Genomic DNA, 27,202 nt, shown 5'->3' with positions numbered 1-27,202 from the left:
TTTTCTAAGAAATTTTCGAAAAATATCCATGATGTAAGGAATTTTTGGTGTTGAAAATTTCAAAAATGAAAACTATTGGATAAGAAAAGTGATTGACAGGTTGAATAATGAGGTCCATGACAGAATCAATGACCTCCGGTGGTTTGAGACTAAAATATTTGAGATGCACTGTCCTTAGCGATCGTAGCTCTTTTTTCTTTTTTCATAAATTACGGGAGACTTCAGAATATTTTGGTGACTTATTACATCTAACAGTCCATAGAATTTGATTTTGCATTTATGCCCAACGCCACTGCTTTCTACCAAAGAACGAATAGGCCAAAATCACTATCGTCAAATGTTGTAGGTATTTCCGCCTTAATACAACCACAACTAACCCCTTAATTATGAGTTAGTCATCTCCCTTAGTCCTTACGAATCCTTTTCACAGCGTTTTAGCTCTATCATTCACTCAGGCAAAAGAAAATTGGAAAGAAATTATGGAAACAATTGGTATCCATTTTTAGATCATAAATAACGCTGTAATTTCCTCAACCTTTACCCACCAGGGTCAAACCGGCCAAGGTCAAGGCACTTTTTACCATTTTAATGGATGATTCATAAACCAAACATTGTCGTTTAGGGCCGAGAAGTTGGTTGGTGCTGGCGAATATGAAAACTGGAAATCATACCAGAGATTCAGATGCCAAATTAATAAACAGTATATTTTAACCATCAGTCACGTCAACGCAAAAACTCCACTATTGTCAAAACGGTACACTCACTAGACTTATAAAGGAAAATTTTTAGTTCATCTTAAGGTCCACGACGGTTGGTGTACAAGAGAAAGAAATTAACTAGTGATAGCAAGCCATTCAAAGGAAAAAATGTATGGTTAATATCGGGCTACGTATCTTCACAATTCCTTCACGGTCTTGAATGAAATTACAAGGAAATCAGTGGCAATGGTATGAACACAGATAACAATTGTACATTAATCCATGTGAATAATTATTACAAAAAAACTATAATAATTGGAAATTTTACATATTACAATAGTTGAGACTTGAAATTGGCGAAAAAAGGAAAAGGACAATGGAAAATAGTCGGCCTCATTTTACGCCGTGTAAACCCATCGCTTGCTAAACCCTTTGCGATCGCGGGACTGACTCCCGCAAGGATAGGAAATTTTCATTCCTCGCGTATATTCGAGTTGAACATTACATTATTAAACATTAAAAATATTAAGCCTTGGCTTCAAATATTGGGCATTAAAAATGTTATTAACGCAATTTGACCAAGGTATCAAGGTACTTCATCAACACTTACTTTTGAAAACAATAACATATCCATTTTGAAAACAATAAAAGATAAATTTTGAAAACAATAAAACGTGGCCGTGAAGAGAAAATATTTAGAAGCTCTTCTAAGACCCGAGGATGACGGCTTTGGGAGCAATAAAACGCAGCCGGACTCCCCTATTCTTCCATTCGCTCCGTGAGCCTTAAAACTTTATCGCGCGACAGGAATTTCAGAGACGGAGGAAGAAAGGAGTGTTGATGGGATGAGGGAAGGGAGGAGGAAGACCACCAGACAAGTTTGTGAACACTACCACAAGGGAGAAGAACCACGACGAACGATGTCAACCGAACGAAGGTACAATGTTGGGCGAAGCACACCCCCTCCACGGCGAACGGCCGGGGACGACGACGTGGACCCGTCGTCGACGCTCTCCCGATACACATATATATACGTACAATACATGCACTCTCGCAACGCACACAAGAGGACACAAAAACGCTCCTCTTTTCTTTTTTCGTTTCCATGGGGACAAGGGAATGAAAGGTGGATGCGACGTGTGTCAGACGGGTAAGGTGGAAGAGATGGACGCGAGCAGATAAGACAAGAGGCAGCGGAGGTTATGACGAAGAGTCTCGAAGGGGTTGAGAGAGAGAGAGAGGGGACTACGGTGCATGGTTGCAGGAAGATGCTGCGTCGAGATGATGGGAACGCCAATCTGCATCAAGGAGGACGACACTGTGGCCGCTAAGGAGGACCCATCGTCTGGGGTGAGCCACGAGGGCGTTCGCCTCAAGGGACACGGACGCAGGTAGGAGGGTATGGTATTTGAAGAAGGCGACCAACAGATGTGGCCATTTTCGCCATGAGGGAAAGGATAGGTCATGAAGGGTGGAGGAAAACCCGGCGCCGGCGGTAGCCTTCTCTTGACGAAAGGCGCACAGGAGATCACGGCTTAACGTTCCATCCGACGGACGGAGTGTTGCACTTGAGGGTCCCTGAAAGGGTATGGAAGGAAGAATGGAGAGAAACCCGGCGTCGGCATCAGCATGCTGTTAAAGAGAGGTGACAAGGGAGCCACGGCTTAACGTCCCGTCCGACGGACGGAATATTGTACTTGAAGTGCCCGCCACAAGCATTTAAGCAGGGATCAGGCAATTTGCGATAACATTCGCCACCAACGGGATTTGAACCCGGATCCACAGGGTGGAGAGCCAACACTTTTGCCACTACACCAACCCGAACCCCCATCCCCCCAAACATCATGCAATTTTCCAGAGCGTCATAATCGCAGTAATGTGGCATTGATGAAAGATGATGGGGCGGATATGAGCAGCTTAAGTGGTCCTCCAAAAAGCACTCAAGCAGGGCAGCCTCTGAAAAATCTTTGCCACCGCCGAGATTTGAACCTAGACGAAAATCGGTAGGCGCTATGTCGAGAGTTCTCTGTCGGGGCAAGCGACAACTTTTGGCAACCACCAACACCGAGAGATGTCGCTAGGCTCGTACAGATTTCCGCCAAAGGGGATGGCGCTCAGCGAAACATGGAGACCCTTGATTTGAAAATGTAAACCCCTCCAGAACTATCCCCCGTGAATACCACTATCACATAACCGTTACAATGTGCGGAAGTCTCCAATATACGGGAAGAAACGACAGTGAAAGAGATGCAAAAATATGCAAAAAAACACCCGAAATGATATTTTTTTGTTATTTCACTTGAAGCCTGCATACTCATGTTGCAATACAAAAAAACTTCTGAAACGCATTAATATTATTTCCACCTGGACAAAAGTCGAGCGAACATAATCGCTCCAAGTATGCTCTATTTTCTCTGTTGCATTCATAATTGTAAGGACCACTTCATGTATTTCCCACATTGATGCGGGCCGACGGAATAAAAAAATATGAGAATACATTAGTGTCAGTACTTTAATTTCCTAAAAATTAGAGAATGAACTTAGAAAAATTAATAAATATCTTGTTGGAAAAAAATCAGGCTAAGCTAAATAGATGCCTGCGTTTAGTTTTATGCAACCAAATTAGTGTGACGCATGAAACTGTCGCGACAGACAAATGACTTGTCATTTTGACTTTAACAGTTTGATGAGCCAATTGCAACCGACACACAGGGATTTGTTAGGGTGGCCGGATGATATTACGTGTCAGGTCGGATGTGACGCGGGGTCCACAGTTTGAAGACCTCTGGTCTAGCGAATGATATCAAACGCAGTGCTGGAAGATGCGAAAGATGATTGACGGTTGCATCTTTCCGTCTCTTCAGAAAAAAAAACATGCGTTTACACTTTGTCGACTCAGTCGCGCATCGGAGCCTCCATGCATTCTCCTCAACTTGGCCAGTCTCCGATTTTTAGACTTGCTCCTCTCTCACACGGCAATTGTTACACGCCCGCACGGCAGAGGAGGGGGAGGGGAAGCACGCGCGAGTCATTTGTCACGGCACTTGTCTTTGTGGTGGGGTCGGCGGGTTGCATGTCAGCGTTCCAACACGATAAAAAAAAGGGACAGGTTCGAGAAGCTGTCTCTTGCTGGGGTGGTTGACCCGTCCTTTTTGAAAATTCTCCTCTCCCTCTGCCCTAATCCCCATGCGCACGGAGATGCTCTTTTGTCGCGTCCCCTCTCTTGGCGCCAAGTAAGGAAGATGAATATACGCTAGATGTGTTGCTTGGAGGCACCCGACGGTCACTACAGTCTGCATTTTAGTTGTGCCCAATTTTGTGGGAATTAAATGGCAACATCCTCAACCGAGACTCGTTATTGATACAATAAAAAAGTACGCGACAATAATTTTGGGATGAATTTCGACTGAGGTTCCAGCATTTAACATTCCAGGTATTCGCAATCAATCACTCGACGCATCATATATTTCAATAATGTTCCAAGAATGCCAATTTTCAGATTATTTGGAAAATGGAGCTTCATTACAAATACGTAATAAATATTTACATTATATTAACTCACTCGACTTCAGTATTTCCTCTTAAAAACCGAATCGGTATCTGAGGGTAGAGCTTGCCTCGGTTTAAGGCATACAGGAATCTGCTATAGATGATCTCTGCATTCTCTTCGGGTTTTCACCGCGTCCGTTGAAGGTTTTGGCGACAAGAGTTTCGGTGACATTGCAGTCAGCGTCTTCAGGTCGAAACTGTTGTCGCCAAAACCCAACGGACGCGGTGAAAACTCGAAGAGAACGCAGAGATCATCTGATCAACGCCGCGAAAATCTTCGAACCTGAAGGAACCTGCTATACTTGACACAAATAAACATCTACTATACTGCTTCAGGAGGTGCTAGAGGAGACAACCACCATACCCTCCTTCCTAGCTTCCCCACCTTAGCCAACCTTCCACCCCTTCTGACTCAGTTGATGTAAGGTCATTCTCCCCCTCAATCCTATTTTCTTACCTGACGATGCCGCACAGTGACGAAACTGGTCGTTACTAAAATCATATGCGAAATTTACAAAGTTTTTTATTTAACATGAAGAAACTTCACCAAGTCACGTCTAAAACCATCAGTTTTACCATGAAAAGAGTTATTCTTGGGTATCCAGGCTTTTCGACATTTTATTAAATACTATGGATATTTAAGGGCATTAAATAATTAAGACTGGACGAAAATGTACGATCATAGTTGTCTGACACAATTAATCTTTGGTCTTAATTAAACGAGATCTTTGAGCAAGTAGCTGACATACGATTACGCGTTCTCACCTGTTTTGATGGTGACTGCAAATTGCATTAAACAAATGTTTGCGTTGCCACTGATGCATTACTACGGAGTTGCGAGTTTATTCAGTGATGTAAAAATGCTTAAAATTGTCTCCCCGATCACCTAATGAAGTACCTATTGTAGATCCCTCCTGAACCATCCTTTATCTTTAAATTATCTTCCAATAACACGTTCTTTTCAGATTATTTGGAACAAGGAACTTCAATACAACTGCGGAATAAATATCTCCACTGAATTTACCCACTCGAAATCAATGTTTCTCCTCGAAGATTAAATTGGTAGATGAGGATAGAGCTTGCCTCGGAACGGTGGCATAGACATGATTTTGAAATTGGGGGCTTTACCGGAGATTTTGGGGCCCTTCCAGGTAGTATGGAACACACACCTTGCTAAAGGGGGTCCTGGGGTCCCTCCCGGGAAAATTATGGGATTTTTGATGCAAAGAAAGTGACTTTTAGGATTCAAAAGCAGTAATTTAAAAAAAAAAACCACCGTACTCGTTTATGGCGCCTCTTTTTAAGGCTCTGTAACCTGGTAACCCCCCTCCCCAGTGGCTTTGCCACGGCCTCGGAATAAGGTATATTCACTTAATACAGACAAATTGATTGTTAGGTCGCCTTAATAACTCTCTCGTCAACCGGTGACACACCTCAAAATTTTGATTTTTCCAGCGTGGATACTGGTTTGTTGTGTTAATTCAATCGGATTTGAACACCTTACCTTTCGATCCGAAGCCTGTCATTTTCAATAATGCGGCTCAAACACGTAATTGTGCACGGATTGCTTAGTATGAAGCCTTTTCATTATGATTAGAAACTACGGAGCGTGCTTCCGCCAGCGTCCCACGACGCACTATATTCTCTATTGCCGCTGTCGAATAACGTGAGATCCCGCATCTCTACAATAAAGCTGCTTTAACAGCCACATCCCTGAGGAATCCCTTAACAGATATTCCATTCGGAGGGAAAACACCTGAGTACATTGACTAATATTTCAGCAGAAATGAAATCCACACAACTGTTTTAATAAAATACCGGAAAATGTCACGGTAAGGATTCTTTAAATATTAAGCCTAAATTCCATTGTTTTGTTTTGTGCTATAAAACTTCTACTCCATGCACCTAAAAATGTCAAAATAAAAACCTAACTTATAGAAAAATGATACTAAGTATCTGCGTAAATTTATTTTTTTTATCATTATAGTAGTCAACCGATTAAGGTAGGTTTTCATGGAGTACTTGAGAAGGATTCTGGGAAAGTTCCCTTTCTTCAAGCATTTCCTTCTTCAGTTCAGACTAATGCCTGCTCCCTTTCACCCCATCTAAAAATCCTATTCTTTACCTTACTCTCCCTCGCTTACCAAGCATTCTACCCTCTAAAACTGTTTTCAATATCCCCTCCCCGCTAATTACTTGCTCCATCTATACCTTCTGTCGCCTTCATATCTCATCTAGATGCTGCCTCTCCCTACCCACCATGTCCAGCACTTATTCGTTCCTCTTCCTCTCCGTCCTTCTTACCTTCTCCATTCTTCTCCACATCTCGAATGCCTCCAGTCTTCTCTCGTCCTCCTTCCTTAGTGTCCACGTTTCCGCATCGTAAAGAGCTACACTCCAGATCAAACTCTTCACTAACCTTTTCTCGAAACACTTACATAATGATCCTCTCATAAGCTCCTTCCTGTTCATGAATGCCTCCTTACCAATGCGATTCTCTTCCTGATGTCTTCACTTCTGCATCCATTTTCCTCTAATGTTCTTACTAAATAGTTGAATTGCTCTACCTGCTCAAATTTTTCCCCACCTACTTTTATCTTGAGTCTCACATTCCTCGCTCGCGATGCTTTGCCAAGCCGCACATTCTTGGTCTTCTTTTGATTAATCCTTTATAAGACAAAAAATTTTGTAGCGTTGTTTATTTTATTGTATTTAAAACAACAAATAGAAAGGGAGAGAGAGAGTGATTCCATTCGTACATAAAATTGGAAACATGGACCAGACCAGTGCAAGAACAAGACGATAAACAAAGCTGAAGTTGAAAGGTGAAGAGGAAAATTCGAAAAATATAAAGGTTCTTGCACTCAGAGAGTTCAACCTAAGTTTTCAACTATGTCTGCTTAGCATATTTAGAACTTATTGCTGAAAATAACAATGTCTGCTGGTAAACGGGAGGAGGGACTTCGTGGGTTTGTGGAAATATTTATGCAAAAACTGGTCATTATCTGGTTCTTGCACTCAGGTCTTCAATTATGTAATATGTACATTCGAAAAAGTATCAGCTTCAATAGATGCATTGATCATAAAATGTCTCACATTCAAGGATGATGCGTCTAAAGAGGTAAAGTGCTTCCTCATCTATACCTGACCGCAGTGTGGAAGAGAAAATTATAGGGGGTGAGAAGCCCAGGTACAAGTTTTTTTTTCTTCTCATCAGAGTAAGGTGCAGAAATTGGTAGCATTAATACACAAAAACTTGGTTGATAAGATATATGAATGAGTCTCTGTTCTGTGCCGACATCGAGTGGAGAATCATATGAACCACTAAATATCTAGTCCATCTAATTTGTTTTCTTTACCTAATTTCTGTGCCTTACTCTGCTCAGAAAAAAATATCACTCTTACCCCTCTGATTCTGACCTCCTCATTTGAGAAGCTCCTTTACTCTTGCGGAGCCAGCCGTTCCAGTCTATAAAGTAGACTCCAATTACAGCTCCAATGAATTTTTTTTCACCACAAAGCATTCTTGCAAAATAGAATCTTAGAATAGAATAGAAAATGAAATTTACTATTCCGGGACAAGTTTGTCCCTTAGGAACATATATGGTTATAAATATAATAGAGTCAGACATATTACAAGAATTAGTAGATTTACATTATACATCGATTTCACAGAATGCGACTAAATATATGACAGAGTAGAACAAAAAAATACATATGTATATATAATTAACAGCAAGACAAACGTATGAACTCATAAATACATCTGATTTTATTGAATGCGACTAAATATATGACAGGGTAGAAATCTTAGTAAACGCAATCCATTATTTGACGCGGGACGTTCCTTTCAAATGTTTTTTTGGTAAATTTTCAGACTATCACGTGATTTTCAGGGTCTTACTCGAATGGCAACGGTGTGAGACAAAGTCGCAGTTTTTTTTGAACATGTTAGCAATTTCCCAGGAACGGCTATGGACTTTAGATGGTAACTTTGCCACATTTGAATTTTATTACCCAAATTAAACCATATATAGGACATATAAAGTAGTGTTTTCGAACGTATGTGAAGACCCATAGGTACCAGAAGCAGCGCGAGAATTAATTATCATATATTTTAACAAGATTTTATGATATCATAATTACAAATTACATTGAAATACAGTCGACCTCTGGATATGAAATTCTATAAGGGTTGTAGTTGCGTGGATAATATTTGGAAATATTAGGACGAGAGAATTCTGAGTGGCGGCATTGGTTACCCACAAAGCTTCTACGACTCATCTTCCATGCATGGAAATACTTTTCTCTAAATTACCCCGGCTCCATTCTTATAAATATTTAGCATAATGACGTTATAATTTCACGCGTTTCGCATCCCTAATCTTTTTCCTCAAGGTCATTACCTCTCAATTCAACTTAATTTAGCAATTTTAAACGTTTAGAAGACGTTTTTTTTCTTGGACAGAAAAAAGGCAACCAATTCCACCCTAGGGTTTCGGCGATAAACGGATCGCATTAGTAAGAAAATGACTCATTCAATTACTATCCGCGGCAAAAAAGCAAACGTTATCTTCCCGTCCCCACGAATAATCTCCCTAAACGTCCTTTTTATCGTAGCGTGAAATTAAGTGATTTGGCCACGGACCCGTTCACACGACCTCATCGATGCGCGCCCTGTGTACTTTCTAAACAAGATTGAGCGGGAAGAATTGTGCATGGGAGAAAATGGAGGCTTTAAACGGATGATTTTGGCTTGTTACGTCCCCATCAACGATCCCATCAAAAAGTGCCTCCTCACCTTCAAAGCGACCCCGGGAAGGGTGGAAAATAGCCGGACAATTTCATAGTAGCCGACGATGAACGAGGTGAGGCATAACAAGGTATGTGAGTAAAAAATGGAGAAGAATAAAAGAGAATATCGGAGGGAAAAAAGAGGAGGAGATATTCTCACAGAGGGATAGGTGTTGCTAGAAGACGTTGAAGATTGTATAAAGTACAAAAGAAGGCATATAGCCAATAAGAAAAGAAATATAAACTACGAATGCTAATTTCCACGCTTCAATATTATACTCCACTATAGACCAGAATCGGGTATAATGCGGATGGAAATAATAATATGGAGAATAACAGAAGGAAATATCGGAGGGGAAAAAGGAGGAGATATTCTCACAAAGGTATTGCTATTGTTACAAGACGTTGAAGACAGTATGAAGTAAAACAAGGCATGAGATGGCATAGCAAATAAGAAAAGAAATATAAATTATAAATGGTAATTTCCAAACATTAATATAAATATCCACAACCGACCATGATTTCGACATTCTATATCATTTTCTAGGTAAAAAAAGGTCTCCTTGAAAATGACGTAGAATTTGGAAACCACGGTCGTTAGTGGAGTTTTTAATTAAAGGGTGGAAATAACCATTTGTCCGAGTACTTTACGAGGAAGTACTAAGAAGTGTAGGAGAGAAAAGAAGTCTCAAAAACAACTTGACAAGAAGACGGTACAACCGTATGGGCCATATCTTGAGACATGATGGCCTGATGAAGACAATCGTCGAGCGACTCTAGTAGATGGCAAGAATGGAAAAGGAAGACCTCGAATGTAATATACGGAACAGGCAAAGAAGGATGTGAGAGAGAAGACATACGTAGGTGTGAAAAGGTTAGCTGATAGGAGATCTGAGTGGAAAGCTGCGTCAAACCAATCTAAGGATTGTTGACCAGTGATGATGATAAGTTTATATTATCATAGATACATCGTATTTCCGCCAAGTCAAACCTGGAAAGACTTCATACGTAAGAAAAGAAAGACTAAGGCATGAACCATCGTTCGCCAGACTCTTATTTTGGAAATGAAATTGATCGTAATGACTTCAGACGAAAAATAAGAAGAAAAAAAAAACCTAAAAGCCTCTTCACCCTTAACCGTAAATCTTTCACCATGCCGTCATCGCATTACCATCTCCACATGGACAGCTTTAGTTACATTGGTACGCACGCAAAGGACCTTATTTTTATTCCACAGCCGCTACATTTCCTCCCCTCCCCATCTCTTCACGCTTCCAACTGATTCCATCTCTGGCCTCCCACACCTCAGGGGGCGCCACTCAGCACAGACACACAAGGCGGAGACCATCTTCAGCGGAGGCCAAAGTGCAGCTCGAAAAGGGAACGCTCCTCTCCCCCGGCGGGATACACATATATATATTTTTTCCCCCAACCGGATTGTTTTCAACGATTTGTTCCGCGTCGTTCGGAGGCGACATTCGGGGCTTATCCTTCGTTTCTAGGGAGAGAGAAATAGAGGGCTCCGAGGGCATTGAGGTGAAGGAAGCGTGTTAAGAGCCGCCCCCTAAATACTTCGGTAGACGGAATTCTTCCTGGGGATTCCCTCCACCGTGGGACGGATAATGAGCACGCCTCGGCAATGGGGAACAACGCCGCGCCGCCGTGGCCGGGAGTTCCGCGATCGCTTCGTGAGAAGTCTTGAGCTCTTTGTGCGCGCCGCCCGCCAGGGAATGTGGCAACGGCCGCCGTTTTAGGCGAAAAGGTCGAACGAATACATTTACCTCTTTTGGAAAATTTCTCGAGCGATGGAAGACAGATACCTAAACAGGGATATCCCTGAATACGCACCGGTGCACACGCAAGTTAAGGAATCGGAGGTAAAAACTTTTTTTTTCGTCAAAATTCATTTAATTATATATTTTATCTGAATTATTATTATTAAGATTATTAAAAAAAGAGATATAAATTAGCTTCGTCCAGGTGTTCATTGGTAAAAAGGTGCTTATGCAATAACGAAAATAAACAATAATAATGAGAACGCAATTAAATACGCATTAGTTACTTTCTATTTTTACCTACCGAAGTACTCCATACCTTTAATTATGAAGAAATAATTCATAATTAAAATTTTCCTTTATCTAAAATTAAGGTAGTGAAATTTTATTGTAAAATTTTATTGTAGGGTTCTATTTTATTGTAAAATTTCACTACCTCGTTTAATTGCGATTTATTTTCTCAGAGCTGCATTTACTGCCATTATATCCTGATTACAAACCACTTTTAACATTTTTTTCCTGAGAGATTTAGGGATTACCTAATTAGACTATTTTCAGAGTCTTAAATTTTATAGGCAGGAAAAATGAATCATGTTATATTTAATATTACAGCCACTAAAGCAGTCATTTGAATCACATCCTTAAGAGAAGTAACTTAAAATACTTTCATATTAAAGAAGAAAAAAGGATAACCATCATAGTATACGCTCCAGTTAGATATGCTTGAGTTAATTCTAAGTTAAATCAAGAACTTTCAACTTGCTCCTGATATCGTATCTTCAAGAGACATGTTTCACGAAAGAATTCAAATTCAAAACTGATTCCCAGGGTGTTATTCTATTATAACTAAGAATCATGTTTCCAAACATAGCAAGGTACCTATAGCCGCCATTATAAAATTCTATAGTGGATATTCTATTGTAAAATAAAGGAATTCAATGCTGTATTCCCTATATTCGAAGGTACTATGTATACTATGCAAATGATTGCTACTGCCAAATTTTAATGCAGTAGTGATACATTGAAAATTTAAATCTCGCTATTGATTAAGGCGGAAGCCCCAAATTTTTGACGGACACTGATTCCCCAAAACCTCTCTTGATGGCTGTTTTCGCCTTCACATAAGCAAGTACCTTACGAATGTAATTAAAGACGTATATGTTCCGAATCCTGAAAAATTAGACACAAGAAACATTTTCTCAAAAGATGGTATTTGTGAAACCCCTCAATTAACGTAAACAGTCACTCTAAGAAAATACCGATTCTGAATGAATAACGCATAAGTAGCCGTGGTAGGTAGTACTGTGCTAATCATCGAGATGGTTGTTGGTAATGGATAAAGCCCGTAAATAATTAATCTGCCACACTTATAATAAAGAGGGCATATCCCCGCCACCAACATTATGTCTGCATAACTAGCTTTCAGTAAGTTCTTACATGTATCCTTTATCATAAAAGCTATTCAGAATCTCTATCTCCTACTTATCAATCGTCATCTCAATCTTATTATCTCATTGTCATATCAAACAGGGCTTATCCTGAAGCATGGATATTGGGAATCCTTCGCCCTTATATTCTACTTCAAAATTTAGCTGCAAAGGTTGCTTTCCTCTTTCCAAGTACACTTTGCTATTCCAAGCTATTATAAGTGCTTCGTCAGTCGCTGCTTTTTTAATCAATTATACGTTCTCTATTCTCCAACTAATCTTACGCTTGATTGCCTGCATCTAAACGGTATAACGAGGAATATGCTTTGGGAGGGGGAGAGGATGAGATGGCCTGGAGTGGCGACACCTCTACCAGGCAACGGGTTCCTGGAAAATTTTTGAAAAATGACATGCCTTGAAATACATTTTACACCATTTTGGAACTAAAAATTTATCTTTAAGCTGATTTAGTTATTATATGTCAAAACAAGACAATAGTGTTGAATATTTTTTTATTTTTCTGAGGCTGGGGGGGGGGGGGAGTGATCTATCCCCTTATCCCCCCCATAGTTTCACCACTGCTGCATCCTATTCTCATCATTTCTCAGGATACCCGCTACAGCACTCCAAATAATACAGTAGGATATTTTAGGTCGATTTCTTGCAACTATTATTCTCCGACGGAAACCTTGCTTTTGCGTTTCTTTAAGTGGTAATTGCTCCTTAAAAATATTGAGTATCACAAATGACGACATGCATTAAATGCTAATAAATCTCAATTTTGAGTATAGCGGTATTTTATTTATTTATTTTCATACCACCGAAAACAGCTCGTGTTGGCCTTTACATCGGGGCTTTTCGACAAATTAACAAATATATGTTCACGAACAACCATGCCCTGGATAGCAGAAACTTACCCTGGTGGGACTCGAACTCGCAACCTCTTATTCGGCAGGCGAGGACTTTACCCCGCCGCCACCGAGGGTAATGGTATCGGAAGAGGCGACCGACGGCTGCGGTCAATTGCGTCATGAGGAGAGGGTAGGGAAGGAGAGATGAAGGGAAACTCAGCGTCAGCTCTAGCCTCCTTTGAATGAAATGCTCCACTGGGATCACGGCTTAGTGTCCCATCCGACGGACGGTGTGCTTTCCTTGAGGACAGTACTAGAATGGACAAAAGTAGGGACCAGGCAATTCGTGAAAATCTCCGCCAACGCCGGTATTTGAACCGGAATCCACAGGGCGGAAAGCTGACACAACAGCCACCACACCAGTCCGATACCCCATCTCATTTGTCCGTAGAAAAAATCCAATCTAATCGTAGTAACATCGTTGCATCGTAAGAAAGCAAACAGGTTAAGAGCATACGCAAAGGGTGAAAATCCAAGGGGCACAGAGCAATGTAGTTCGGGTTTTCATTCTGTAGTCACAGTTAGCTGGAATTAAGCACAGAATATACTCGATTGTCATCAATATCCCAGAGTCTCCCAAATGTGGTTGCATAAAATACAAATATTGTAATGGATATTTTTACTGTAAAATTTCATTGCCTCGTTTAAGTGAAAGCGATTTATTGTCTCAGAGCTGCATTCACTGCCATTATATCCTGATTACAAACCACTTTTAACAATTTTTTCCCGAGAAATTTAGGGAATACCTAATAAGACATTTTTCCGAGTCTTAAATTTTTATAGGCAGGAAAAATGCTTAATGTTACATTTAATATTACAGTCACTAAAGCAGTCATTTGAATCACATCCTTAAGAGACATCTTTGCATCGTAAGAAAGCTAAGCGGGCGGTTAAGAGCGTACGCGAAGGGTGAAAATCTAAGGGGCACAGAGCGAAGAAATATGCGAAACAAGGAAGGAAGTGTTGAGCACCAAGAGGAGCGGAAAAAAAATGAAAATGCTCATGGATGGGTTGAGATGGAGAGAGAGAGAGACTCGAACGGTTCAGCTTCTTAATAGCCGACCATTGGAGAGGACCGGAATGAGAGAGCGGCAGCGTGTGAGGCGATTACCGTGGACATATAAAGCTTTCCTGTTGCTATTTTTCCTTATAGGGTGCGCAACCTTCGGGACGGCACGAAAAAAATATTTGGATATACCCGCCTCGAGGTATCTCGAGGGGAGGGGAAGGAGATGATTATAAGGAATGGTGAGGAGGAAGAGAGAAAAAAGAAGTAAAAGGGAGAGAGAGAGAGAGGATGAAGATAAAGCCCTCAGAGGGAAAAAAGAGGCAGGTTAAAAAAATATCCAGCGCACTTCAAAACGATATAAAAGCTGGCCGATCCCGAGAAATAAAATACTGTTTCGCTCTAATCAGAGGTGGGATTCCAAATAAGTGGTTTTAGCGAGGGAGCTTTTACGGAGTACGACCTCTGGAGGTCAGAGCGAAGGCAGGATCGACCTGGAATTGGTTCTCGCAGGCTCCAAACCTAAGTGTATCATTAATCGATCAATGAAACGCAAGGGAGAAATGGATATGTCGGCAATTTTACGAGCGAGCGTATAAAGCCATCAAGAAGAGTTCGTACACGTTCGCTGATTTCCCTCAAATCTCCTGAGATGCATTACTAAAGGCGGAGAGAAATAAACAATTATTTCTCCTCACCTTCCGAAGGAACCAATTTTGAAATGCGTGCGCTTAAATAAAAACTATAGCGTGGAAAAAGAATTATCGCTTCCATATCTCCGTGATATCATAGTCGGATTCCAATAAGTCGTCATTCATTTTACAAATTACACGGTCTCTTGGGCGAGCTCGTGCTGAACTTCGTCCATAATGAGTAATTGCCCACCTCCGATCGATGTGGGCTGACTTTCGCTAAGGGGTAATTACACCTTTCCGGAAATCGCTGAGCTGTTGCACTTAACTAATCCTAACGGATGAAACAAAAACACAACCTTCACTATGAGCCACTCGTTAATCATGGTATAGTTAATAGCGAGTGGATCCTGCGACTAACCCCGGTGAATTCGGCTGGCGCCACGCTCAAAACTTCTGCGATGTCTTTATAACTTCTTCTGCTTCCAATCTCCCCTATGTTATGAACATTCGTCTTCTCGTACTAGGGAAACATTTTCTTTTTGTATTCATCAACTCCAAGTAACATAATACGTGACTTCTTTAGGCGAATTACGAACGATTTGCACATCCACGGAAACTGGGATCACGAAGCGAAAATGAATTACTGTAAATTTGACACCACCGTTACCATAAAAAAAGAAAATTCCTTCAGACACCACTAGCCTTTCAACGAAGTGTTCTTACTACGGAAGTAATGAGAAAAATCCACCGTTGAAAAGTTATCGACAAAGTGGGAACGCTGTTAAATACAGGATATTATTGAAAGTAACAAGATAAATTTTGTTCAGAGTATAAGATTCATTTTTTCATAATGCGAGTAAATTTATCAAACAGAATTTCTCTAAGACTGCTGACAAATTACAGGGCTAATAATATCCTAATATTTTCCATGCAAATATTTGATGCTTTGACTCCGATATATCTAACTAGTTATTTCCCAAAACAAGAGACGAAAAATGCCATTCTAATTTAATCGATTGTCGTGGTTTTCGTCGACGAACAGTGGCTTACAAAAATTACTAGAATTACTTTACGGATAGATTTCAGAGTAAAATTAGTAATTCCACCTAAAAATATAATAGTAAAGCATATTTATACGTGAATAATATTTTGACTGTATTTTCAATGATAATTTCTGCTCAAGGAAACGTACCATAAAACAACATTATTTTTTTAGCAACAAAGGCACAAGGATATCCATACTAAAATAAATATAAAGCGACAAATCTCTAAATAAACATATGAAAAACACAAAACAAAATTCATTCTATAAAATGATGCCAAACGTATTTTCCGCATCAAAGGTTGGTTGTTCAGAAATAACAAAAAGTATTGAAAATGGCCCACACTGGAGTTCAGATATTCTACTACAGCACTAAAGTCAGTACGGTAGCTATTGAGAATTGCAAGGAATATTTCAGAAACAGTATCACATATCAGAAGCATATTATTTAGAAAATAATCAAAAGGTGACTTATTGATGTGCGACCAAATAAATTACGTTGCCCCATTACACCTTTAGAAGGATACAAGAGGCTAAGGATCCATGTACCGCAACCGTCATCAGCAGCGAACCCAGCCACTATCACGCAACGCGTCCAGCCGGGAGGGAAAGAAAAACCCGTCTCGGAAGAGAGAATTTTTACAGCACGACACGCCGCGTGTACTTCGAGGCGCTAAGCATCCCCAAAGAGCTTTCGAAGAATTTTTATTCTCCCTCTCAGAGCCTGCTTGTATTTCAGTATTCCACCTCGGTAATCTCAGCCGATTCGTCAAAAACAGCTACGGGCATACAGAAAGCGTTACACAGATGTTAAAGGAGTCATGCTGGGAGCAGCTAGAGACTCGGAGGCTAGGCACAAAGCTTATATTACTCGAGCAATTGAGGATAGATAACCTTAAGAGCAATATGGAGAACAGCATTTTAGAGCCCCGTTATATTTCCAGGTCTGACGGAAACGATAAATGAAGAGAAATATTTAGCTGAACGAATAGATATGGGGATTTGTTGTTCCCCCGAACCATTAAGGAATTTAAAAAATGCCATTCGTGATTGAGTTGAAGCATTTGCTTTTCATGTGTAAACAGCTGGGGTCCTAACACCACTGCCACACGCCTATTGAAGCGGATTGCGAGGAAGTATGCAGATGTAGATGTAGTTATGGTCTCGGCGGAGTCTAAAGGTTGTGGTACTCCGCGCCGCTTGGCAAAGTGAGGCCTAATAAAAGACGGAAAAAATGATTTGTTAAAAACTATCAAACGGGTATGATACAGAGTAGTTTTGTTTAATATACCTAAGCTTTTATGCAAATAACAAAGCACTTGCTTTATTTTTTTAAAAGTTCTTGAAAAATATTATCGAACATTTCGACATATTATGATTTGGTAAATTGTATGAGTTTGGTAAAAATAACAGCACTGATATAATAAACTTCAGAGTTTGGTAACTGGTTTTTAGAGTCCGTTGCTACCACGTGGGGGGATCACGTTCAATACTTCCTGGAGGCGGTTTTTTCTCCACTTTTTGTTCAATTTCTTTTGCGGAAGCTTATGTTACACTCCAAATTTTATGATTTTTAATCAGTGTAATGTTTTTCTGGTTGGATTATCTTTCATATTCGTACGCTACGTTGGTCTTATTATCCTTTTGATCTTATTTTATTAGTTTCTATCGAATTAGAGTAACATTTCAATGAATTTATCAAACTGCATTTATCAAACGGGTTTGTACATTTATACCGAAATATTCAACGTTCCAAATGAACCGAAAAGTTCGATGTCTTAACATCAGAATCTGATATTTCTAACGAAACTTATTTTTCAGTGAAGCGTTTCACCGCTTTAAACGTGACGTAATTTTGACTGCACCTTCGTTCAAACGGCAGATTGCTCAATCACGTTCCCCATGTAACACGGACTTAATAAATAAATATTTTTATTTTGGGGCATTCTTAGAATACCTTACTCGCGCGGAAACCCGAGAAAATTTTATTTATTCCGTTCGCCGGGAAAGTGTAAAATCATGCAGTACTCAATATATTCTAGTCGTGATTTTGCTTGAGCATTTGCTTCTCACATGTAAACGGTTGGTGTCCGAACACCCCCTGCCACACGCTACTTTAGGCGAGATAGTATGTAGATGTAGCTATGGTCACGGCGGAGGCCAAATTGGCGTGGTATTCCGCGCCACTTGGAAGAGAGAGAGAGAGAGGGAGAGAGGCCTTATCAAAGAGAAAAGAGTTGAGGAATTTCTTCAGTTTTGTTCCACCGCAAGCGACCACCTTGCCCGAGGGAGCGAAAATAATAAAAAAAACTCCGGAAAAAGTACCGGCTCTGAATGAGTATTGGAATGCCATAATAATAATCACTGGGTCGGCGGCAAAAGGTTAACGGGGAGCAGCGAGGCGAATCGCGGCGAATTGCCGCAATTGCTGGCGGGTCGCGGGGAATAGATTAAAAGGCACGGGCGAAAGAGTTTCAACTCGACGATGAGTGCATGATCCGTCATGACTTGTTGCCTAATTGTTAACACCTTAACGCTTGAGGCGTACAGTGCGATGATGTCACGGTGGCCATTTACCGCCGTTCGCCTCGAAGCGAAAAAAAAACCATCGAGAGGAGGATGAGAGACTCAGTTCGCTCGAACCGATTCAGGTTTCGATGCAAAAGTCACACGTATCTCGAGGGTTTATCCGTGTTAGATTCCATACCTTTCAAGGCAATTACGAGGACTAGGTACAGTGAACGGAGGAATGTAGGGTCGCTGGTATAAATAATGCCAAATGGACTAATATTCAAGATATATAGTGTGTCCGCCAGTAAAAATGTGAAAGGCTGCTTTATTGAAAAATAATAAGTGATATGTTTAAATTTAGCACTTAAAAAAATAGATTCACAGATTTGGGGCGTTTGTAGAAAATGATTAACGCGCACTCGACACCATCTATCATTCTTGTACTGTAAATTTGAGGACCAGGACGAAGATTGTACCGTTATTTGAAAACTAGGATTTAAGGTTGTTTACCATTTATATTTCTCGCTGTTATCAAGCTTCCTATTCAAATAATTGTTTTTTAAGTTTTCTTAAAACCTTATATTTTTGTAATACTGATACTGAAAATTTTTTTGTGCTTTTGTCAAAACACTTTTTTCCATACCTTTTCGGGCAATAAGAGAGTATTGCGAAGACTACAGTGAAGGGAGGAATGTAAGGTCGATGATATAAATAATGCCAAATGGACTAATATTCAAGACATATAGTATGTCCGCCTGAATATTTTTGAAGATCCTAGAGCAAAATAAACATTCATTAAATCATTCTACTGCAAAATTAACTTCTACCTTCCCTGCACACGGTACTGAAATGTAATGAAGTATAATTGAGTTTTTTTTTAGCCTCATCGATGCCTTTTTCGGAATTTACTTCTCAATTCCATGTTGCATCCGTGTTTTTTCATTCCTAGACGTCGTCTTCCGTGATTTACGGTTATCGTGAGCAAAGCACGGATGATAAGTGCATGAAAAAAAGACAACGGCACTGCGCGTTCCGAATTTTCTCGCTAATTTTCCCGTTAATTTAGCTAAGTTTCACGCTAAGTTCTTTCTGTGAACACCGCCATTGGCATATAAATCGCTAACTGCAGGCAGGCATAATGCCCGGTGTTGGACGATTTATCTTTTTTTATTTTACTTCTTGCTAGGTGCAAGACTAAACGTTTCCTACTAAAAGGAAACATGTCGCGCTAGTAACATCGAACATATTCACGGGCGTACAGACAACGTTACCCAGATGCTAAGCGTATTAGGCAGGGAGCCGTTGGAGACTCGGAGGCTGCGCGCTAGGCTTAGATTGCTTGAACAATTGAGAATGGATATCTTTAAGAGCGACACGGAGAACATAATATTAGAGTCTCACTATATTTCCAGGTTCGACAGAAGCGATAAATTAAGACAGATATTTGCCGAAAGGATATGGCAATTCGTTTTTTCCCCGAACCATTAAGGACTTTAATAAATGCTAGTCGTAATTTCCTTAGAGCACTTCCTTTTAATTTGTAAACGGCTGGTGACCTAACACCCTCTGCCACACGCCTTTTAGGCGGCTTGCGGGGTATTATGTAGATGTTTCTATAACATGTTTGCTTTTAGTAAGAAACGTTGAGTCTTGTACCTAGCAACAACTTAGAGAAGAAAAAAGAAAAATCGTCCAACTTGAATTAATGACTTTCTGCAGTTAGCTATTCAAATGAGTACTGGAATCTCATGCGTTCTATATGCTTCCCACGATTCATTCGTTGCTATTTTTATCTATTGACCGGACTTGACAAATTTACCACTACGGCATGCAAACGCAATGAAATTGCACTAATGACAGCGACTTATACAGTATATATAAACTCTTGTACAAAAAAAACTGCTGCCGATGACTCAAATATTCAAATAATAATAGAAGTCTCTCATTAAGTATGTGTGGCTGATTGGTTGGAAGAATTAGGAGTTGTCAATTACAATAATTTAAGTTCAAAACATCTCCACTGTCTCTTAAACAGAATGAAACTTGTTTGTTGGAGGAGCTACATTGCCGCGATTAAGTATATCGAGTGTCATATGTAGTCCACAAAATTCACTATTAAATAATTCTGTTCAGGCATCTTCTTCTATTCTATCCTTAGTTATATATTAGAAATATAACACTTTCAATTTGGCAATGAGTAGCCTAATAACTAGAAGGTCAGAAGTCCTCAAGCTTGCATTAGTGCGCCATAGTTGGACTCAGATGAATAAATGAAGTTACGAAAAATTTTAATATACCATTGAGCCGAAAAAATGTCAGCTAGTGATGAGTCCCACGAAAGCTGGAATTAACGGGAAAAAATCTGAATTGATAAGGAAAATAGCTAACCACACTTTCATACTCATGAAGATCATCATGGTTATTCCCTCAGCTCGAGAATTGCGGAATCTATTTCGACGAGAATACAGATCTAAAAAATTGAATTTTTTCAAAGAAATATTTTATGAAAGATAGCTACTATATGACTTTATATTTTAAAATGGTTTCATGACATACATAAATACAGTAGATGTGAGTCAAAATAAGTCAACTTGAGAGAATTAACACAGTCATTTGCTATAACTCGCGGATAATGTGTTGCAGAGTAAAACAAAAACAACCGATAGCCCGTGAGTACGCAACAGCCATAATTTTCACGACAATTACTATTTACTGCTTCCCTCAGATGTTTTACGATGGAGAAGTAACCAGTTTGACCTCTTGACCCATTTCGTTCCGCAAGGCAGTAAATATCGTGGAGCTGAGCTCCTAATTTAATACTTTGGTGCAAGAAAAGTGCTTATTCTTGGGATAAGTGTGTGAATGAAGCATTTGATGTTAAATCTTTTCCACGGTAAGTTACAAGGCATCGCTTCCATGTCAATTTCGATATTTACACGAAGGATAAAACCAACAGCCTGGTTGCTACTGCTAATTGCATAAGAAAAAGTGACTTAAGACGCACAAGCTATCAATCATTTTAATATTTTTAATCACGAATGCAATTTACGTGAAATAAAAAATTCATTAATAATTACAACCTTCTGAGATTTAGCTTAGGTCAAATGTAGCGAATCATAAGCTAGTTTGGCAGTTTACAGCCAGAAAATATTTGCGGTATTTTATACAAAACATACAAAGTACTCATCCTCAAAAAACATTGTCATGGAAAGGAAAATACATTAGAAATGCATGTCTTTGGACCATCGAAAGCTCATTTCATTTTAAGCAAAAGTCTTGTAATATACATAGTAAGGGAGAAATTCTAGGAAAAAATTATTGATGAGGTGATATAGAGACCATAATATCAATATATTGAACAAGATCTAATTAGCATTTCTACTGAATTTTTGCATATGCATTTTAAATAATTTTAAATAATGGATCTAGCCTGAATGGCAGAAGTACCCTCTCGAGCCACTACAAATTTACGTTAAAACTCGAAAATTTGCCGGAACTATGAGGTATAAAAAGCTATTATTCCTACAAAGCAAATTTTAAATCAGTATTCTTATAGTTATCACGCCTAGAGCTTTAGCAGCCCTTCTAATTTCGCCGTGTGTCTAGCACAATTCCATGAGAGCACTGAAACCACATAGCTTTTTTACGGGTAAAATTCACAAAATAAAGATTTGATTCCCAAATAAAAGGAAAGTAGCAAGGTACGTAAAGGCATATAAATGGGGCTATAAAGCAACAAAAGAAGTACTTCAAGCAGGATGGTAAAAGAATGCAGTCCAGAAATATTCCTGATATTATTCTTTTCTCAAACTAACTTTCTTTTCCCGCGAGAAGCAAAATGTAAGAAATGTATCGCTGCTCTGAAGTGAAGTCAAGAATTTCGTTTCCTTCCGATGAAATTGGTTGAAAAAAATGAAAACCTTTGATCACGATGTCGGTTTAGCCATTTTTAAAGGTTAAGAATTATACCTCGCATGATTTAACTGTTATAGATTTTCAAGACGGTAAAAGTATAATAGATAATTTCAGCTTATCTGTCCTGTACCTCAATGAAGTACACAAGCGATGTGTGGTTTTATTTAGTAAGAGATGTTGGGTCAGACATGCAGACATATGTAATACGTGTGTGTGCTTGAAATGTTTCCTTTTTCATTTTAGTGAAACCATAAAGCGTACATAAGTTGGTAATTACCCCCATTTCCCAAACACCCTTTTAACGGCTTGCGGAATTTTACACAGAAGTGGAAATCGAATACATCAGACAAGTACAAAAAAAAACAGTCCCCACAGCTGAAATAGTTCACCTTCATGCTTCACCTATTTTCTGCGTCTTAGACAATGAAACTGTCTTCAAATACTGCATTCTCGGGCTTTTTGAGGAAATAAAGTTAAAAATATAACAGCTATACCTAAATACAATATTTTGCACCCATCTCTTTATTTTTTCCTTCGGACCCATATGAATTCTGGATCATTCATTACACCGTTAAGTCGGAGGTATTCCTATTTGTTTCCCATTATGTGCCCAAGAAAGTTTTAGCATCTCGTTTTCTATCAACTAGAGATATATGTTCTCTCGAAGGTGAAAATTTCCATTTTGGTCCCATATATCCTACTCCTATCCTGGTAGGTACTCATTTTTTCCACCAAATTCATTGATTCTAATCTGTGCATCTCCAAACTTTCAAACTGGCAGCTTCTATAACTCGCCTACCTTAATTCATGGTATTGATATCCGATTAAGTCTCATATTACAGCCCTCCATATCTTCCTTCTCCAACAACCCCCGTCAGTGGCCTTCCTTGAGGTTCTTGGTCGTCCTCCGATTGTCCCTTAATTACTCGTATATTTCTGACGTATACAAAATTTGTGTTATGAAATGGCCTATATACCGGATACTCTGTCGTATGGGGCTTTGCATACTTCCTTTACCAGATTAGGCTACCTAAATACCTTAATGCGTAAACTTGATAGTATACCCTAAAACACTAGATTGTACATACTGAAATAGTTTTCGGGTTTCCTGCCCGGTATTTTTTGGGTACAAGGTCCCAAAGTTTCTACAAATAGGTGTGCCATCCTCTTTAGGAGTAGAATCATTGTCAAACTGGTAGAATCACTCTACTACCCAATATTATGACTGAGTTAGCGAAATAAATGATCCAGAATTCTAATGAGACCCAGGGAAACAAAAACATGATTGGGTACAAAATATTGTAACCTTCACTGCAATATTTTTATCTCAGTGGGCTGAAAAACCCCAAGAATACATTATTTGAAGCCATTTAATTGCCTACGGCGGCGCAGAAAATACGTGACACATGGAAGTGAACGATCTCAGCTGCGGAGACTGTTTTTTGTAGTTGTCTGGTGTATTTAAAATTCTACGTAAAAAGCAGCGAGCTGTCTAAAGGGTGTTCCGGAGTGATTATCAACATGCATTACGCTGCAAGATTTCACTTAACCCTTTAACGGTCAAAAGACTTGCGATTTGAAAAAAGTTACAAAATTTGGCAGGGTGCATAATGAATATTTTACATGATTAAATAAAAAGTTTTTTTTCTAAATTTTTATCCCAAAATGTTATTTTTTACTATAAACTTTAAAAAATTTAGAATTTTTGCAAGTTTAATATGTCCTCTATATTTTTATCTACAGCCACCATCTTTTACTGAATGATTTATTATTATTTCATAAATAAATAACTATTTATACAATTTTTTCCTTATGCGTTTTTTGTTGCATATTTAACATTCAACTTATTGCAGTTTCACGCGTTGAGGGTTGCGTTTCGTTCAAGGGGCAATCATTACTTCACCTTATACATTTTGGTACAATGATAAACCTTTCTGTGCTGATTCTTTCTGATAAATATGAACAAATTATCTTAGATAATTTTTTTTATTGGGAGAGTGAATGAACTTTTATCTCCTGCGTTTACAAAATACTTTACATTGACAAAATACTGATAAAAAAAGAATTTTCACTCCTATAAATAACATAATTTTGCGCATTACGACTTGTGAAATTGACTGAAACAGTCCTTACACAGAGCCACATTGCATTCTTTACATATTACGTTGCTCCTTTTCTCTTTCTTTTTGGTACTACAACTTGCACATCTCCGATATGTTTCAATTTTTTCTGGCATATGCAAACCTACATTCATAAGTCGAATTGTATTTTTCACTGTTTCAGCACCGGTTGAGCTTCTTCGCTTTTTTGCATAGCCTTTCATTGGCAAATAACCTGATTTTTTCTTAGAACAGTGGTTACCAATTAGTTCATTCACCAGTTTTGACCTGTAATTTAGATGACTCAAGTGTTTTTGCCCCTTATGCTTCAGTATTTCTTTATACACAATAAAGCTATTCACTATGGCACAGTCAAAAAAATAGTAAAAAAATTTTACCCACCATCGACGTGATTTTTTCGCGATACTATATGTAGATAGGTATTGATCAAACCTGTCTACTCCACCCATATATTTATTGTAATCCACAATAGCCTCTGTACATGGCACTTCTTCGCGGTTGCCAATTCTATTTCTCCTCAGAACTTTAGTAGGATTTGCTGGATTGTGCATCGTACTCACTACACATACAGGTTTTTTTCCACGATCGAGCCACTTGCATACACTGATGTCCCCTGCCATGGCATAGTCAATATCCATCTTCTTCATCTTATTATTCTTTACCAGCTCGCCATCAGGAAAATATTTTCGGTTTGGTCTTATTGTTGCACAACTAAATAATTTTTTTTTCAAAAGATCGGACATAAGCAATAAAGAAGAAAAAAAACTATCAAAGAAAAGACAATAGAACAATCCCTCAAGACCTTTGATAAGTTTACTAACCACTTTTCCCCCGAGACCTTTAGCGGGACATCCGTCACCATCCCTCCCTGTATATACATCAAAAGAAACCAAATAGCCGGTAGCAGCACAACACATAAGCCACACCTTGAATCCCCGTTTTATTGGTTTTAGAGGCATATACTGCTTCATTGTGGATCTCCCTTTGAATGCTACCATGCTCTCATCAATAGAAAGGAACCTAGAAGGTGAATATGCCGAGGGAAATGTTTCGGACAACTGATTCAGCAACGGGCGAATTTTATAGAGGCGGTCAAAATTCTGTGACCCTCTGGGGGGCATTTTAGTGTTGTCATTGATGTGTAAAAAGCGCAATATTTTTAAAAATCTATTCAATGACATGATACGAGCAACTCGTTCACAATGAAAGTTTTCATCTGTCGACCAAAACAACCTGATGCTGGGCAAGTAATGGAATCCCATAAAAATAATAATCCCTAGCCATGCTTTGAGTTCCTCAACGGTTAGTTCTAAATTCTGCTCGTGTTGTTCGGCATACAAATTAGACTGTGCCACAGCTTCAACGAGAAATGCATCCGTGATGAAATGTAAGAGAAATGCTAGCGGAGAATGTAAATCTTTCGGAGCAATATTTGGGCCTATATGCTGATTGAATGAAGCATCAGTGAACGTTTTAGGATCTCTCCCCCGTTTACTCCATCTGAACTCTTCTGTTTCATCATGGTCGAAGATCCTTACTCCACCTTCGGGTTCACTTTCACTGGAGTTAGAAAATTTCCCTCTTATAGACTGCACTGACACTGAGGACGAATCACTGCTGTAATCTTCGGGAACGTAATCTGAGTCATCAGACTCCGACTCACCCTCAACAACTGTCTTCAAGGTACTAGCCTCGATCTTCCTTTTCCCCTTGGCTTGAATGCCCGATGTACCAGGGATCATGGACTCGGGCGACAATCGCACTGGGATGGACTTCCTTGCTTTCTTTGCAGTACAATCTCTTTTTGATTGAACTGGGTCTCCGTCATCGGCATCTGAGTCTCCGCCGAAGTCTGAATTACATGCCTGATCATCTGTAATTTCCAGCAGTGCAAGCTCTATTTCTCTTGCCGATAAATTTTCCATGGCTAAAATTTGAGGAATCATTTATTCATGAAACGAAATAAAGTAATGTAGAACTGTGTGTCAACGAGAAAAATTATGAAAAGACTTCGGTTATCAACATGTAAAAAAACATGAACGTACCTCTTTGAAAATAATCCCCTATTTTCTAGTATCTCTCTTCCAACTGTGCAGCAGAGGTTCTGCTCTTTGTAAGTTTCTGAGGAAGACTGCTGCGAAATGAGCCTACTGAGAAATATCCTTTTCATAGCTACGATCTCAAAAGGACACAAACTAGACATATTTAGTTTTTGAAAGATAATTAGCTGAGCCTGAATATTCATCAAGTCGACCACTGTTTAGTGCAAGCGATACAATGTAAATAATTTGAGTTACATTTTACCCACTCGTATATCGTGAAGATTTCCTCTCCAGCTCTATATTTGTCAACAGCTGATAACAAGTAAGCGGTTCACCTAGCCGAAAAAAGAGCCGTCCGTCTTGCCTGCTGAGCTAGTTCATCGCGTGAAAAAAAAAATGACGTCACAACTTGGCGGAGCCTGGGGAGGAGAGACCACTCAAGAGCTGCGCTAATCGCATAGTTACGTAATAGTTGCAACAATTGTTATTTGAAATATTGCATATTATATTAGAATAATTGTAAAGAATGAAATAACTTGAATTGTGGTATAATGAAAATAACTTCAACATGTAAATATTCGTAAAAAAAATATTTTGAAAATAAATTAATAATTATCGTAAATAAAAAATATAAAGTGAATAAAAGAAAACGTAATTGAATAGTATTCATTTCATAAATGTAAATTACTAAAAGAGTGGAAAATATAAATACCAATTTTATCGCGCAAAAAACACAGAAATTGGATTTTGAGGAAAAACTATGAAAATAAGCAATTG

General features: G+C 39.1%; 1 protein-coding gene across 1 annotated transcript; it reads right to left on the bottom strand.

The window, feature by feature from the left end:
• Nucleotides 1–23,590: 23,590 nt before the first annotated feature.
• Nucleotides 23,591–26,604, bottom strand: LOC124155170 (piggyBac transposable element-derived protein 4-like). Its single transcript, XM_046528885.1, has 3 exons — nt 26,429–26,604; nt 25,186–26,310; nt 23,591–23,598 (listed from the first exon to the last, which is right to left on the bottom strand). Exons 2-3 carry the CDS (start codon nt 26,306–26,308, stop codon nt 23,591–23,593), a joined length of 1,131 nt encoding a protein of 376 aa, XP_046384841.1. The 5' UTR covers nt 26,309–26,310; nt 26,429–26,604.
• Between the last annotated feature and the right edge of the window lie 598 nt (nt 26,605–27,202).

The sequence above is a fragment of the Ischnura elegans genome, chromosome 3, assembly GCF_921293095.1.
Source record: "Ischnura elegans chromosome 3, ioIscEleg1.1, whole genome shotgun sequence".
NCBI classification, from domain to species: domain Eukaryota; kingdom Metazoa; phylum Arthropoda; class Insecta; order Odonata; family Coenagrionidae; genus Ischnura; species Ischnura elegans.
Note: the sequence above shows the minus strand (reverse complement) of the source record. Positions and strands in the feature narration are given on the sequence as shown.

What these genes read in the sequence shown, in the direction of transcription:
- LOC124155170 (XM_046528885.1), bottom strand. Translation starts at nt 26,308, where the DNA reads ATGGAAAATTTATCGGCAAGAGAAATAGAGCTTGCACTGCTGGAAATT.